The sequence below is a fragment of the Mustela nigripes genome, chromosome 1 (assembly GCF_022355385.1).
Source record: "Mustela nigripes isolate SB6536 chromosome 1, MUSNIG.SB6536, whole genome shotgun sequence".
NCBI classification, from domain to species: Eukaryota; Metazoa; Chordata; class Mammalia; order Carnivora; family Mustelidae; genus Mustela; species Mustela nigripes.
In genome coordinates this window covers 239,643,969-239,655,868 of record NC_081557.1, presented here as the reverse complement: position 1 = coordinate 239,655,868, position 11,900 = coordinate 239,643,969, and the positions used below count along the sequence as shown (strand labels likewise).

General features: G+C 36.7%; 1 protein-coding gene across 2 annotated transcripts in view; it reads left to right on the top strand.

Moving 5' to 3' along the window:
* The first annotated feature begins 318 nt into the window (after positions 1-318).
* The window catches only part of YIPF7 (Yip1 domain family member 7), a 28,197-nt gene continuing 16,615 nt past the window's right edge, over positions 319-11,900 (top strand). For both annotated transcript variants that reach the window (XM_059396082.1, XM_059396073.1), the window contains exons 1-2: positions 319-430; positions 1,899-2,015. In XM_059396082.1, coding sequence (XP_059252065.1) covers positions 1,900-2,015 — 116 coding nt within the window. In that variant the 5' untranslated portion in view covers positions 319-430; position 1,899. The remainder of the gene's footprint in view (positions 431-1,898; positions 2,016-11,900) is intronic.

Genomic DNA, 11,900 nt, shown 5'->3' with positions numbered 1-11,900 from the left:
TTTTACTGCGTATTATTAGGAAATCCTGTCTAGGTTGGATATATTCTTATAGGTTATGAAGCAAAAGGAATATTAAAGCCTCTTGCTTTCCTCAGATTGTCTCAGATGAATGATCTTAGTTTAATGGGACACACACACAGGAAAACTGAAATCTGCCGTTTCACCTTATCAAATTGTATATCTCTGGACCATTCACTGTGTTTGTAACTTTAACAGGTCCTATTAGATACTGGATATTCTGTTTGGCTTGCTTTTTTTTTTTTTTTTTTTTTTTTTTTTTTGGCTGTAGCATCTGTTCCGAGTGTCAGAGTACAAATTTAGAAACTTTTATGGAGAGCTAGCAGGTCATCATTTCACGAACCGATCTGTTATAAATTTCTCAAGTAAAGCTCCATTGCTTGGAAGATCTTTTGGCATAAAAAATACAAAGGTATGTATCTAATCCTTCTAATAAACTTGGCATTTAAACAAAACATGAAACTGAGTTATGTAAGGACTCTCTTACCCATAGTCGTGTTACATAAAGTATTGAATGTTATGAAACCTTACTGTATTATGTGACATTACTCTTCATGCTTTATAATAACATGTTTTCACGGACTGAGAAAGTTATGCTATTAAATTTTAAATTCTTTAAATTATAACTTATTAAAAGACTTAACACTCTCCAGGTCTTGATTTTAGTTTACATGATTCATCATAATTCATAGCTACTTTCACACATATTACTAATGAAAAATCCTGATTTATGAAGTCAAATAAATGAACTGCTGCATCTAATTTTAGAAAAGCTTTCTGTATTTCCACAGAACTGTAGAAATATGAAGTATTTGACAGTTGCTCAAATATTTCTGATTAATGAAGCTCTTAGAGCTAAGGCTGTTTATGCAATTTCATTTGAAACTTATTATCAGTATTCCATAAATTATTAGATTATGTGGATTGCTCCTCATCATTTTTAAATTCACTCCTTTGAAATAGAATCCTTTTTAAAAAAAATAAAGATTAACATGTTGAGTTGAATAACCATATTTCTGCACTTGAAAAGATTCTCCATTCTGTAATTTTCATCCAAAAAGCCACTATACCTTTACTTTCTTCCCCACATTTTTCTCCTCTCAAGTCCTTTTTCCTTCTTCTGGTATTTCTGGGCACTAGGTGTAAATCCAGATCACACACTCTTCTTTGCTCCCTGAGTGAGTACAAACTAGGTAGAGAGTGTGTATAGAAAGATAAGGCTCCCTTAGCAGAACTGAGCCTTCCTCCCTCTGACTCAGCCAGAAACCTAGGAGTAGCCGGCAAGGTATGAGAAAAAGGAAGATGTTCCAAATACATTTAAGGAATTGGAAAGTAAAACTAGGAAATTGATTTGTAGGATTTTTTTGTTTTGTTTTGTTTTGTTTGTTTGTTTTGTGGAGGCATGGGGGAGGCTGTTAGCACATGTTAAAGCTCTAGGAAAAATGAAACTCAAATAGAATTATCATCAACCATTTGTCTTCTGGCTTGCAACATGTGTGCACACATTTAAAGTGAGGAATTAACATTGTTTAAGCGAAAACTTTCTAGATGTATACTAATTTAAAAATCTTTTTTTCTTAAAATGCTGGGAATAAGGAATTTGGTGAAAAATATTAGTTCTTTCTTGTCAGTTAATTTAGTCAAAGTCAAAGTGCTCATGAATAAAAATTTCAGAAAAGTTTGTTGAAGAAACGCATTTTATAAATGACTTTCTAAATTCATTTCCATACCTTTTCCTAATACTTAATTGAACCCATCCAAAGAGTACCTTGTTCTCTAACAGGAATCCATCCATAATCACATTATCAGTTAATCCTTGTAAATATCTCAAGTTCTATTGACTCATTAAGTTCACAGTAAAAAACATTCTTATTTTTCAGGATGTCAAACTTGGGACAATTTGACTACGATTTTTACCAATCTAATTATACTATTGATAATCAGGAGCAGAGTTCTGAAGATTCTAATACGTATGCATATGTTTATGGATCTAGAAAGTAAGTATTTTATATTGAAAAAATATGCTTTTGTTTTAAGAAGGTGTGATATTTTAGTAAGGGATTTCCACACTGGGAGGGCTTCCTTGGGGAAAGCAAAAGTTCTCTCCAGCATATCTTGGTAAAATACCCAAGAAGAAATGCCAGGAAAGGTCAGAGAAATTAATTCAGTTCACCTCAGGCCCATTTATAGGTGGGTGGCTGGGCTCTTCTTTTCAAAATACCACTTAACAGGGAGCCTGAATATAGGCCCTGGACAGAACAGAAAACATTTTCATTTCACATGATATTTTTTGAGACACTGCTCAAAAAACAGATTTTATTTGACTAGTAAACATTTATCAAGTGCCTGCTGTCTGTTAGGAATCCCAATGATAAAAAAGAAGTCTATAATCTTTCCTTCATAAAATTTAAGAATTTATGTTGACAGTGGCAATTAAATATGTAATTATAATACAGTGTGAAAACTCTTAAATGGAATTGAAATAAACATATTTTAGAATGTGTTAGTTTTTTTTTAAATTTTTTTTAATTAACATATAATGTATAATTAGCCCTAGGGGTACAGGTCTGTGAATCACCAGGTTTACACACTTCACAGCACTCACCATAGCACATACCTTCCCCAATGTCCATAACACAACCACCATCTCCCTCCCCCCTCCCCCCAGCAACCCTCAGTGTGTTCTGTGAGATTAAGAGTCTCTTATGGTTTCTCTCCCTCCCAATCCCATCTCGTTTCATTTATTCTTTTCCTACCTCCCAAAACCCCATGTTGCCTCTCAACTTCTTCATATCAGGGTATATCATATGATAATTGTCTTTCTGATTGACTTATTTCGCTAAGCATAATACCCTCTAGTTCCATCCACATCATTGCAAATGACAAGATTTCATTTCTTTTGATGGCTGCATAGTATTCTGTTGTATATATATATACACCACATCTTCCTTATCTGTTCATGTTGATGGACATCTAGGTTCTTTCCATAGTTTGGCTATTGTGGACATTGCTGCTATAAACATTCGGGGACACGTGCCCCTTCGGATCACTACATTTGTATCTTTAGGGTAAATACTCAGTAGTGCAATTGCTGAGTCATAGGGTAGCTCTATTTTCAACTTTTTGAGGAACCTCCATGCTGTTTTCCAGAGTGGCTGCACCAGCTTGCATTCCCACCAACAGTATAGGAGGGTTCCCCTTTCTCCGCATCTTTGCCAGCACCTGTCATTTCCTGACTTGTTAATTTTTGCCATTCTGACTGGTGTGATGTGGTATCTCATTGTGGTTTTGATTTGTATCTTCTTGATACCGAGTGATGTGGAGCACTGTGTTAGTTATTTTGAGTTGACAATTCAACTTGAGTTGAAAATAAAAATGATGAAGATTTTAGTAATTTAGCCTTTACTAGGGTAAATAGGGCATTTATGGTAGGAAGAATCGGTTCAAGTTCTGGCTCTAGCCTTTGTAATATTGGGAAAGATTTTTAACTTCACTTCCTGAGTACATTACACTGAGAAATAAGGACATTAATAGTACCTACTTCCTGAAATTATCATGAAAAACAGTTGTGCTAACGTGTAGGATTAGCGCACTTAAGACTAGTGAACCGTGAGAAGAGTCTTCCTATGAATTAGGTACTATTGTGAACTGCATGTAAGTTAACTCATTGGATCCTCAGACAATCCTGAGATGAGAGCTAGTATTTTTCCCCGTTTTACTTATGAGAAAACAGGAACCAAGAGAAATTAAGGAACTTTTTCAAGGACACACAACTAAAAAGAAATGGGGTTTGGATTTTAGTTCGAGGTTGTTTGATTAGACCCAATACTAGGGTAGGCATATAATTTATTATAAAATCAAGACATCTGAAAGAGTAAAATGTATGCTAGGAATAATGATGTTGGTAAAACAGGACTACAACTAAGTCATCTTAGGTAAAGATGGGATGTGTAGTCACTGCTTCATTTCAACAAGTTTAAGCCAAATAACCGCATAATAAATATTTCAAATTTATTAATTCTTGAAGTTTCATTTTCTAAACACAGATAAGTGCCTTGAAAGCTCCAGATAAAGGAGGAAAAGATAAAATAAATACATCAAGCAATGGGAACTCTTCAGTTCCAACTATGAACAGGACAGTTCGGAAATTGTTTCCACTAGCTGATCACTCCTGAAGACACAAGAGATAGGTGCTGTTTTCTAGCTACTCCTGCTGAACTATTACTCTACGGTGATAGGGAAAGGATTGGTATAGAATGTTTTTAAAACTATCAAAGTTAAACCTCTGGAGTTTTATCCCATCAATGAACCTAGTCTATGTTGTCCAGTTTCAGTCAGGTACCATAAAAATTTCCTAAAATGAAAAACAATTTATACTGCCTCCTTCCTCCTTCACTCTCTTTCTATGAATATTATCATTATTTTTATCATTAGATTTTTTAAAAATTTATTTTTTAAATTAAAAAATATATTAAAAATATATTTATAAGAAAAATAGGATAGAAGAGTAAGGCTGTAGAGATTTGACTCAATCATTGCAGAATCTAACTACAGAAAAAGAACTTGATTGTATTTCATTTATTATTTATACTTTGAAGATCAAGAAAAAGTGGTGCCAGAAAAGTGTTAATCAGCTTGGACAATAAAGTGTTACAGGATGGTAACTCAAAATATATAATCCAAAATCTAATAGGATTTTTCTGCTCTCTTCTCCTATTTTAGTGAAAGAAACTAGTCACCTTCTGTTTCTTTTCTTCAGATGGAGAAACACATGGGTAGCATCTATGATCTACATTTTCAAACTAAACGAAACTAAAAAATCTAATAAGAGAGAAACAAAGCTTTCTCTTTATGCAGGGACTCATGGACCACAGCTTTCTTCCCCCACGCCCCAGCACCAAACCACCACCCAATTTTATTTCTCTATTTGATTATACATATCAACATTGCCCAGAAACCAAGATGAAAATGAGATGGAAATGAACATAACCAAACGGGGAAAACTCAAGATTATATTATTTTACATTGATGGCCTAACCTGCTTCAGTTCCTTAGCATTTAAATCCAAGTTGTGATTTGAAGACAGTAACATTTAAATTCCAATCCACACTGCAAGTCTCAGGAATTAGAAAAGGGCATATTAGCTGTGGTAGTTTTATGAGGTACATAAAATATGGAGTCAAGCCAGTGACTTACTAGGGTACATCAAACTCCAGAGATTCGATCTTTTATTCATACAGTGAATAGTCCAATTAAAATACACCCCCAAACAGAAAAAGATGCTAACCATCCTGGCAAAAGACACAGGAATCCAGAGGATAGTTTTAATCAGTCTGTCCATCCCCACTCTCATATATGGGAGTGAGCTTTAAAGATTTTATGCACGTATGTATATGTAAGTACATATTTATTTGAGTGAACTAGTGAGCACGCATGCGTACACATACCCACACTTGCCTGAAGGACCAGGGGAGGGGGGAGGGGAAGAGAGACAGAGGAAGAGAATCTTAAGCAGTCTCCCCTAGGTGTCCCTGTTGGAGATTGCTTAAAAAACTTGCTCAGTGGCATACTGATCTGAAAGCTGGTTGACTGTAATTACTAAGACCATAAAAATATTTATATTAAAAACCAAGTTTTCTTATTTTAGGGTAAACAAGAAGGAGTTTCCTTATTTTAAGCAACTATTCAGTCATTCAGATAGACACTATTTCCAACACCTGTAACCTGTCACCTGGGCTATATTTTCCCATACTTTAAAATGGGAAATCTATTCCAATTATTTAGAGAAAGAATAAGATATTTCCACAGAAAAGGAGACAACAACTGGAAAACTCTCTTTGAATGTCTTCATAGGACTTTAACAGACTGATACTGAATCCCCAGCTTTTCTGAATCCCCTGAGCTGATCTTCCTCTAGTGTGTCAAGCATAGTTTTGACTCTGCCAATGGTATGTTGTCACCGTGCACCTGCTGGCTCGGCCAGAATCTGGGAATGATGTAAATGTCAGGTCGCCTGCTACCATTCCCTAAAACACACCACCCTTCAACTGATCCTGTACGTTTTGTTCCTACTGGGGATATTTAAAATACCAGATTTTACTGGCTCACCTGGATGGAGACTGACATAGACAAACTGTTTCTGGGAGTACCGACTGTATTTTTTTAATCAACAGGGTATTTTGAGGGGTACCTGGGTGGCTCAGTGGGTTGAGCCTCTGCCTTTGGCTCACGTCATGATCTCTGGGTCCTGGGATGGAGTCCCGCATCGGGCTCTCTGCTCAGCAGGGAACCTGCCTCCCCTTCTCTCTGCTTGCCTGTCTGTCTGCTTGTGATCTTTCTCTCTGTCAAATAAATAAAACCTTAAAAAAAAAAAAAGACCAAACCAGGGTATTTTTGTTGTTGATCAGTCATATTGTTGTCTCAGGCTGTTTCAGGGGATGATGCTTCAAATTCTGAAACCCTTCCTAGTCTCAGGTTCCAGGAGGCATGCTATGTCATCTGACTATATGAAATACACCCATACTTTAATATTAGTTAAAATGTGCAGCTAGACTTTCCATGACTTGTACTTATCTGCTGGTGCATTTTTTACAACCTGATTTACACTCTAGCCCTCCATGTGACACTGGGACAGCTCATCACCCCATGCCTTCTGGATCAGCTTGACAAAGGAAAGCAGCATCAGGTGACCATCATGAAGGAAGTCCAAACAGATAGTTTTAGAACAACAAAACTTCCAATAAAATACATACCTAGTGACTGTGTGATAAGACACAGAAAGCACATTTCTGTAATCATAAAAATTGCTACTGAGTCTGTTAACAATGATCTTTTCTTTAATTATTATTTTTTACTATGTCATGTTAGTTGCCTTACAATACATCCTTAGTTTTCGATGTACTGTTCTGAGATTAATTACAATGATCTCCTATATTTGCTTTGGGCAATGAATGTTAAGTCCTACTGCCTCAGAGCAAGGGAAAATCTTTTCCCCAGCTGGAGACTATGTCTTATCTTAACACAACATCATCCATCTGAAGACTTGTTGGAACTTTATAAACCCAGGTATGGATAGTGAAAAGGGAAATACTGAAGAATTGGGTGAATGTGCAGAGAGTTTTTATATAGAGCAGGTGTGTGGCCATTGTTTTATTGCTTAGAGACAGAAGTCCTGGCATGTGTATAGGGAAGATTCTCCCGGTAGGAAAACACAAGACTGGTGGGATGTTGTCAAAGTCAGTTTGGGTGTTCCAAGGAGACCAAAATGATGAAAAGTGAAAGATGACCAGCACAGAAGGCGTATAAACTCCTGGCCTCCTATTTATGTTGTTTTCTTTGAGGAAAAGACAACTATTTACAAATACAGAAGATGCTGTTCAGACTTTGCAGAAGATGTCTAGAATGCTTTGTGTAAGTCTCAGGGAGAAAAAAGCATACTAAGACATAGCTCATGCTTATTGATCATTTTTTGCATGCCCAACGCTGCTCTGAGCGCTTTACTTATTTCAGCTAATTTAATTTACAAAAACCTTATGAGATCATCATCATCATCATCATCATCATTATTGTTATTATATAGCAGACTTTTTAGGGGCTTGGGTACATTGGTAGAAGAACTGCAAGACCTGTTCAAATTTAATATCAACAAATACTTTTTTTTTTTTATTTGACAGAGAGAAATCACAAGTAGATGGAGAGGCAGGCAGAGAGAGAGAGAGAGAGAAGCAGGCTCCCTGCCGAGCAGAGAGCCCGATGCGGGACTCGATTCCAGGACCCTGAGATCATGACCTGAGCCGAAGGCAGCGGCTTAACCCACCTTAACCCACTGAGCCACCCAGGCGCCCCAACAAATACTTTTTTTTATTTGGTTCTTACTCATTCATATTTTTTTAATGACTTTATTTATTTATTTGACACACAGAGATCACAAGCAGGCAGAGAGGCAGGCAGAGAGAGAGAGAGAGGAAGAAGCAGGCTCCCCGCGGAGCAGAGGCTTGATGTGGTTGGGACTGGATCCCAGGACCCTGAGACCATGACCTAAGCCAAAGGCAGAGGCTTTAACCCACTGAGCCACCCAGGTCCCCCTCATTCATATTTTTTGCGGTATAGTTGATACACAATATTATATTAGTTTCAGGTGTACAACATATTGATTAGACAGTTCTATGCATTAATTAATGTTTATCACGATAAACGTAGTTTCCATCTATCAGCATGCATTATTACAGGGTTATTGACTATATTTCCTATGCTGTACTTGTCGTCCTCATGACTTTCATATTTTATAACCAGAAGTTTGTACTTTTTAACGTCTTTCACCTATTTTGCCCATCCCCCAAACTTCCTTGCCTCTAGTAACCACTAGTTTCCTTTGTGAGTTCTTTTTTTAAATTTTTTCAATTTATTTATTTTCAGAAAAACAGTATTCATTATTTTTTCACCACACCCAGTGCTCCATGCAATCCGTGCCCTCTATAATGTGAGTTCTATTATTATCCTCATTTTACAGATGAGAAAATCAATGCACCGATGTAAGATAATTTGCCTGAGAGTATAAAAGTGGGATTTGAACACAGACAGTATAATTCCAGAAGCAGCACGTTTGCTAACCACGGCACTCGACTTAGGATACATTTTCTCATTAAACTGGTTTTTTTTTTTTTTTTTTTAGATTTTATTTATTTATTTGACAGACAGAGATCACAAGTAGGCAGAGAGGCAGGCAGAGAGAGAGGAAGAAGCAGGCTCCCTGCTGCTGAGCAGAGAGCCTGATGCGGGGCTTGATTCCAGGACCCTGAGATCATGACCTGAGCCGAAGGCAGAGGCTTTAACCCACTGAGCCACCCAGGCACCCCTCATTGAACTGTTTTTATAAGCAGAAGTGTAACCCCCACAGAATCAGGAAGCGAAAGAAGAGTAGTATGACCAAGAATGTTGCCAGTTGTCCTAAAGGAATCTTTTGCAGTCATCACATAGTTGTTTTAAATAATATTTATAGGAAGAGGAGATGCCCACTAACAAGGTTAATGTTTAAACTCTACCAGCCAGAGTTCCGTGTTTATTTTGGTCAAATTCAGTTGACATTTGTTTTATCTGGAATAATGTGTTAAGTTAAATATCATCAAAATTTCAATATGCCTCTTCTCATAAAGTTAAGATGTTGCATAAACTAGAAGAAGAGGAATATTTTGTTGATATACTCTGCAAAACTCCCATTACTATATGAAATATAGATATGATATAACCTTACCATCTTAAGTATTGGGTACACTAATCTAACTCATGCAATTGCCTTTAGTAAGTTAATAATTCAGGGCTATGTGGTTAACAAAGCAATTAGTAAAGTGTCCAAGATATATGGCTAAGAGCACATATCATACTGAGGACTGAGTAATGCACAGGATTAGTGCATCACTATATGGTACACCTGAAATTAATATAATCCTGTATGTTAACTATAATGGAATTAAAATTAAACACCTAATAAAAAAAGAAATACATGGTTAAATAAAATTATGGTTATTCATTGCAATTTCCAGAAAAAAGCCTAAAACTTGAGAATTGGGTTATTTACAGAGTTTGTTGAGTGGACATGTGGACTAATCATATGACTATATTGGTATTGCTTTGATTTCATTTATTGAGATGTAATGTCAATTGTTAAGGTCAACACGTACAAAGTTAAAAGATAAAAGGAAAGAATTTTAATTCAGACAGTGGTAGTGGGTGACCATGGTAATTTATGGGGTGCCTGGGTGGCTCAGTGGGTTAAAGCCTCTGCCTTCGGCTCAAGGCATGATCTTAGGGTTCTGGGATCGAGCCCCGCAGCTGGCTCTTTGCTCAGCAGGGAGCCTGCTGAGCAACCACCCCGCCTGCTTCTTTGCCTGCTTGTAATCTCTGTCTGCCAAATAAACAAATAAAATCGTTTTTTTTTTTTTTTTTAAGATTTTATTTATTTATTTGACAGAGAGGGATCACAAACAGGCAGAGAGGCAAGCAGAGAGCCCAATGCGGGGCTCCATCCCAGGACCCTGAGATCATGACCTGAGCCAAAGGCAACAGCTTAACCCACTGAGCCACCCAGGCGCCCCAACAATTAAAATCTTAAAAAGAAAAAAAAAAAAAGCTTTTGAGGTTTCCTTTGTTGGATGGAGTGTGAAATTATACTTTCTTAAATAAATGGTGGGAGAATTTTAATATTATGCCTCTATTATAATAGGACAACAGAGACCAAGCTCCTGATAAAGAAGTTTTGCTGGATGAAGGAGCAGAGAGGAAGGAAAGAAAGAGAAAGGGGTGGGATCTAGCTGGTAATGGACACTTTTTTTTTTTTTTTAATGTGTTTTTCTCTTTGCTGGGGTTGGGTCAGTCACCTCTGCTAAATTCCCTCCTTCACGGAAATTGCTTTTCAGGGAATAATTGTAAAAGTTACCTTTCCTCAAGCCTGGTTAGTCACACCTAGGCCTGAGTTATGGTGATGCTAGGACAGTTTGTCAGTGAAATAGTCCTGGTTAGATGCTGGCCCATTGAGTCAAATTTATTTCCCCCTTCTATTCTTCTAGAAATGCTTCCATTAAAAAAAAGTATAGATCAAGGGGGGCTTTTCATCAACCAACAAACCATTCAGGTTCTTATTTATAATTCATTTCTACCAATACTTTTGATAGTGGCTCTATTTTGCTGACAAAAAGAAAAAAAAAAGGTTAGGAATATGCCTCATGGCTAAGGGAACAATAACAGTAATCAACATATGCTGTGGGGGATTCAAGAAGTATTACACCAGGTCCTTGCCCTTAATGAGCTTACCGTTGAGTTGGTGAATGATTAAACGCATATATCTCTAGTTTGGTAGCTCTGTTTTCCAGAGAAGTTTATTTTCTGTCAGGCTTACTCATATAACGGAAGTTGAACATGTTATTCTTAGACTTCATATTAAGCGTAATGTGGGAAGGAAAGTATGAAAAGCCATTTCGTAAATATTTTAATGCAGAGAGATCACAGGGAGCTGCAAAGTTCAGAATCCTGAGCTGTATTTTTAGCTTAGCCCTTAGTGGCTCTGATGAAAGAAACTTAAACACGTTCATAAGGACAACTCCTTATGTGTCTCCCCCTTCCTTCAGGTAAAAACAATTTAAAACGATCAAATAACCTCATATACTTCTTTTTTCCCCTTCCTTCTTTTCTCTAGCTCTAAAAAATTATGTACTGAGTGTTGTTTTCCAACTTTCTAACACAAATGGTGAAATAAAATCCAATAATAACGTGGTTAAGGAAGTATCAAAATATCATGCTTCCCATGATATTCCCAACAAAACTAAATTGCGTATTTCAAAAGAGGGTCTTTAAGCCAGCCATAGAATCCTTTTAGGTACTCAAAGATGATTCAGTTTTCAGTAATTATCTGGGAATGGCCCGAGCTAGAAGGTCAGTTTATGTATTTGTTTTTTTTCTTATGAGTTGACTCCTATTAAAACTGTGATTTTTTACTTACTTTTGTTTCCACAGATTTATAGGGAATGTCTTTGGTGATTGCCCCTCAAAAAAATCAGTAAAAAAGCAACATTGTATCATCTGAGCAGTGATCAGGCAGCTTCATTTAGGAGTCCAATCCCTGAGGAATTATTTTGCTACATTGGCCAAGTCTTTCAGTCTCCATGAAACTCTGCTTCTTTACCTGTAAAATGGGATTAAAACTACAGTTTTTACCTTACAGAGTATTCATTATGTGAGAAAATGTGAGGCAAAGTGGCCAGCACATTGTCCATAATAGGTATTAGTTAGTATAGATCTTTCTTCTAGAAACTTCTCATGACCAGTGCCTCATTTTTTAAATTAAAGGTAAATTTTAAGCAAGTTATTTCTTTCATGGGTAAATACTCACA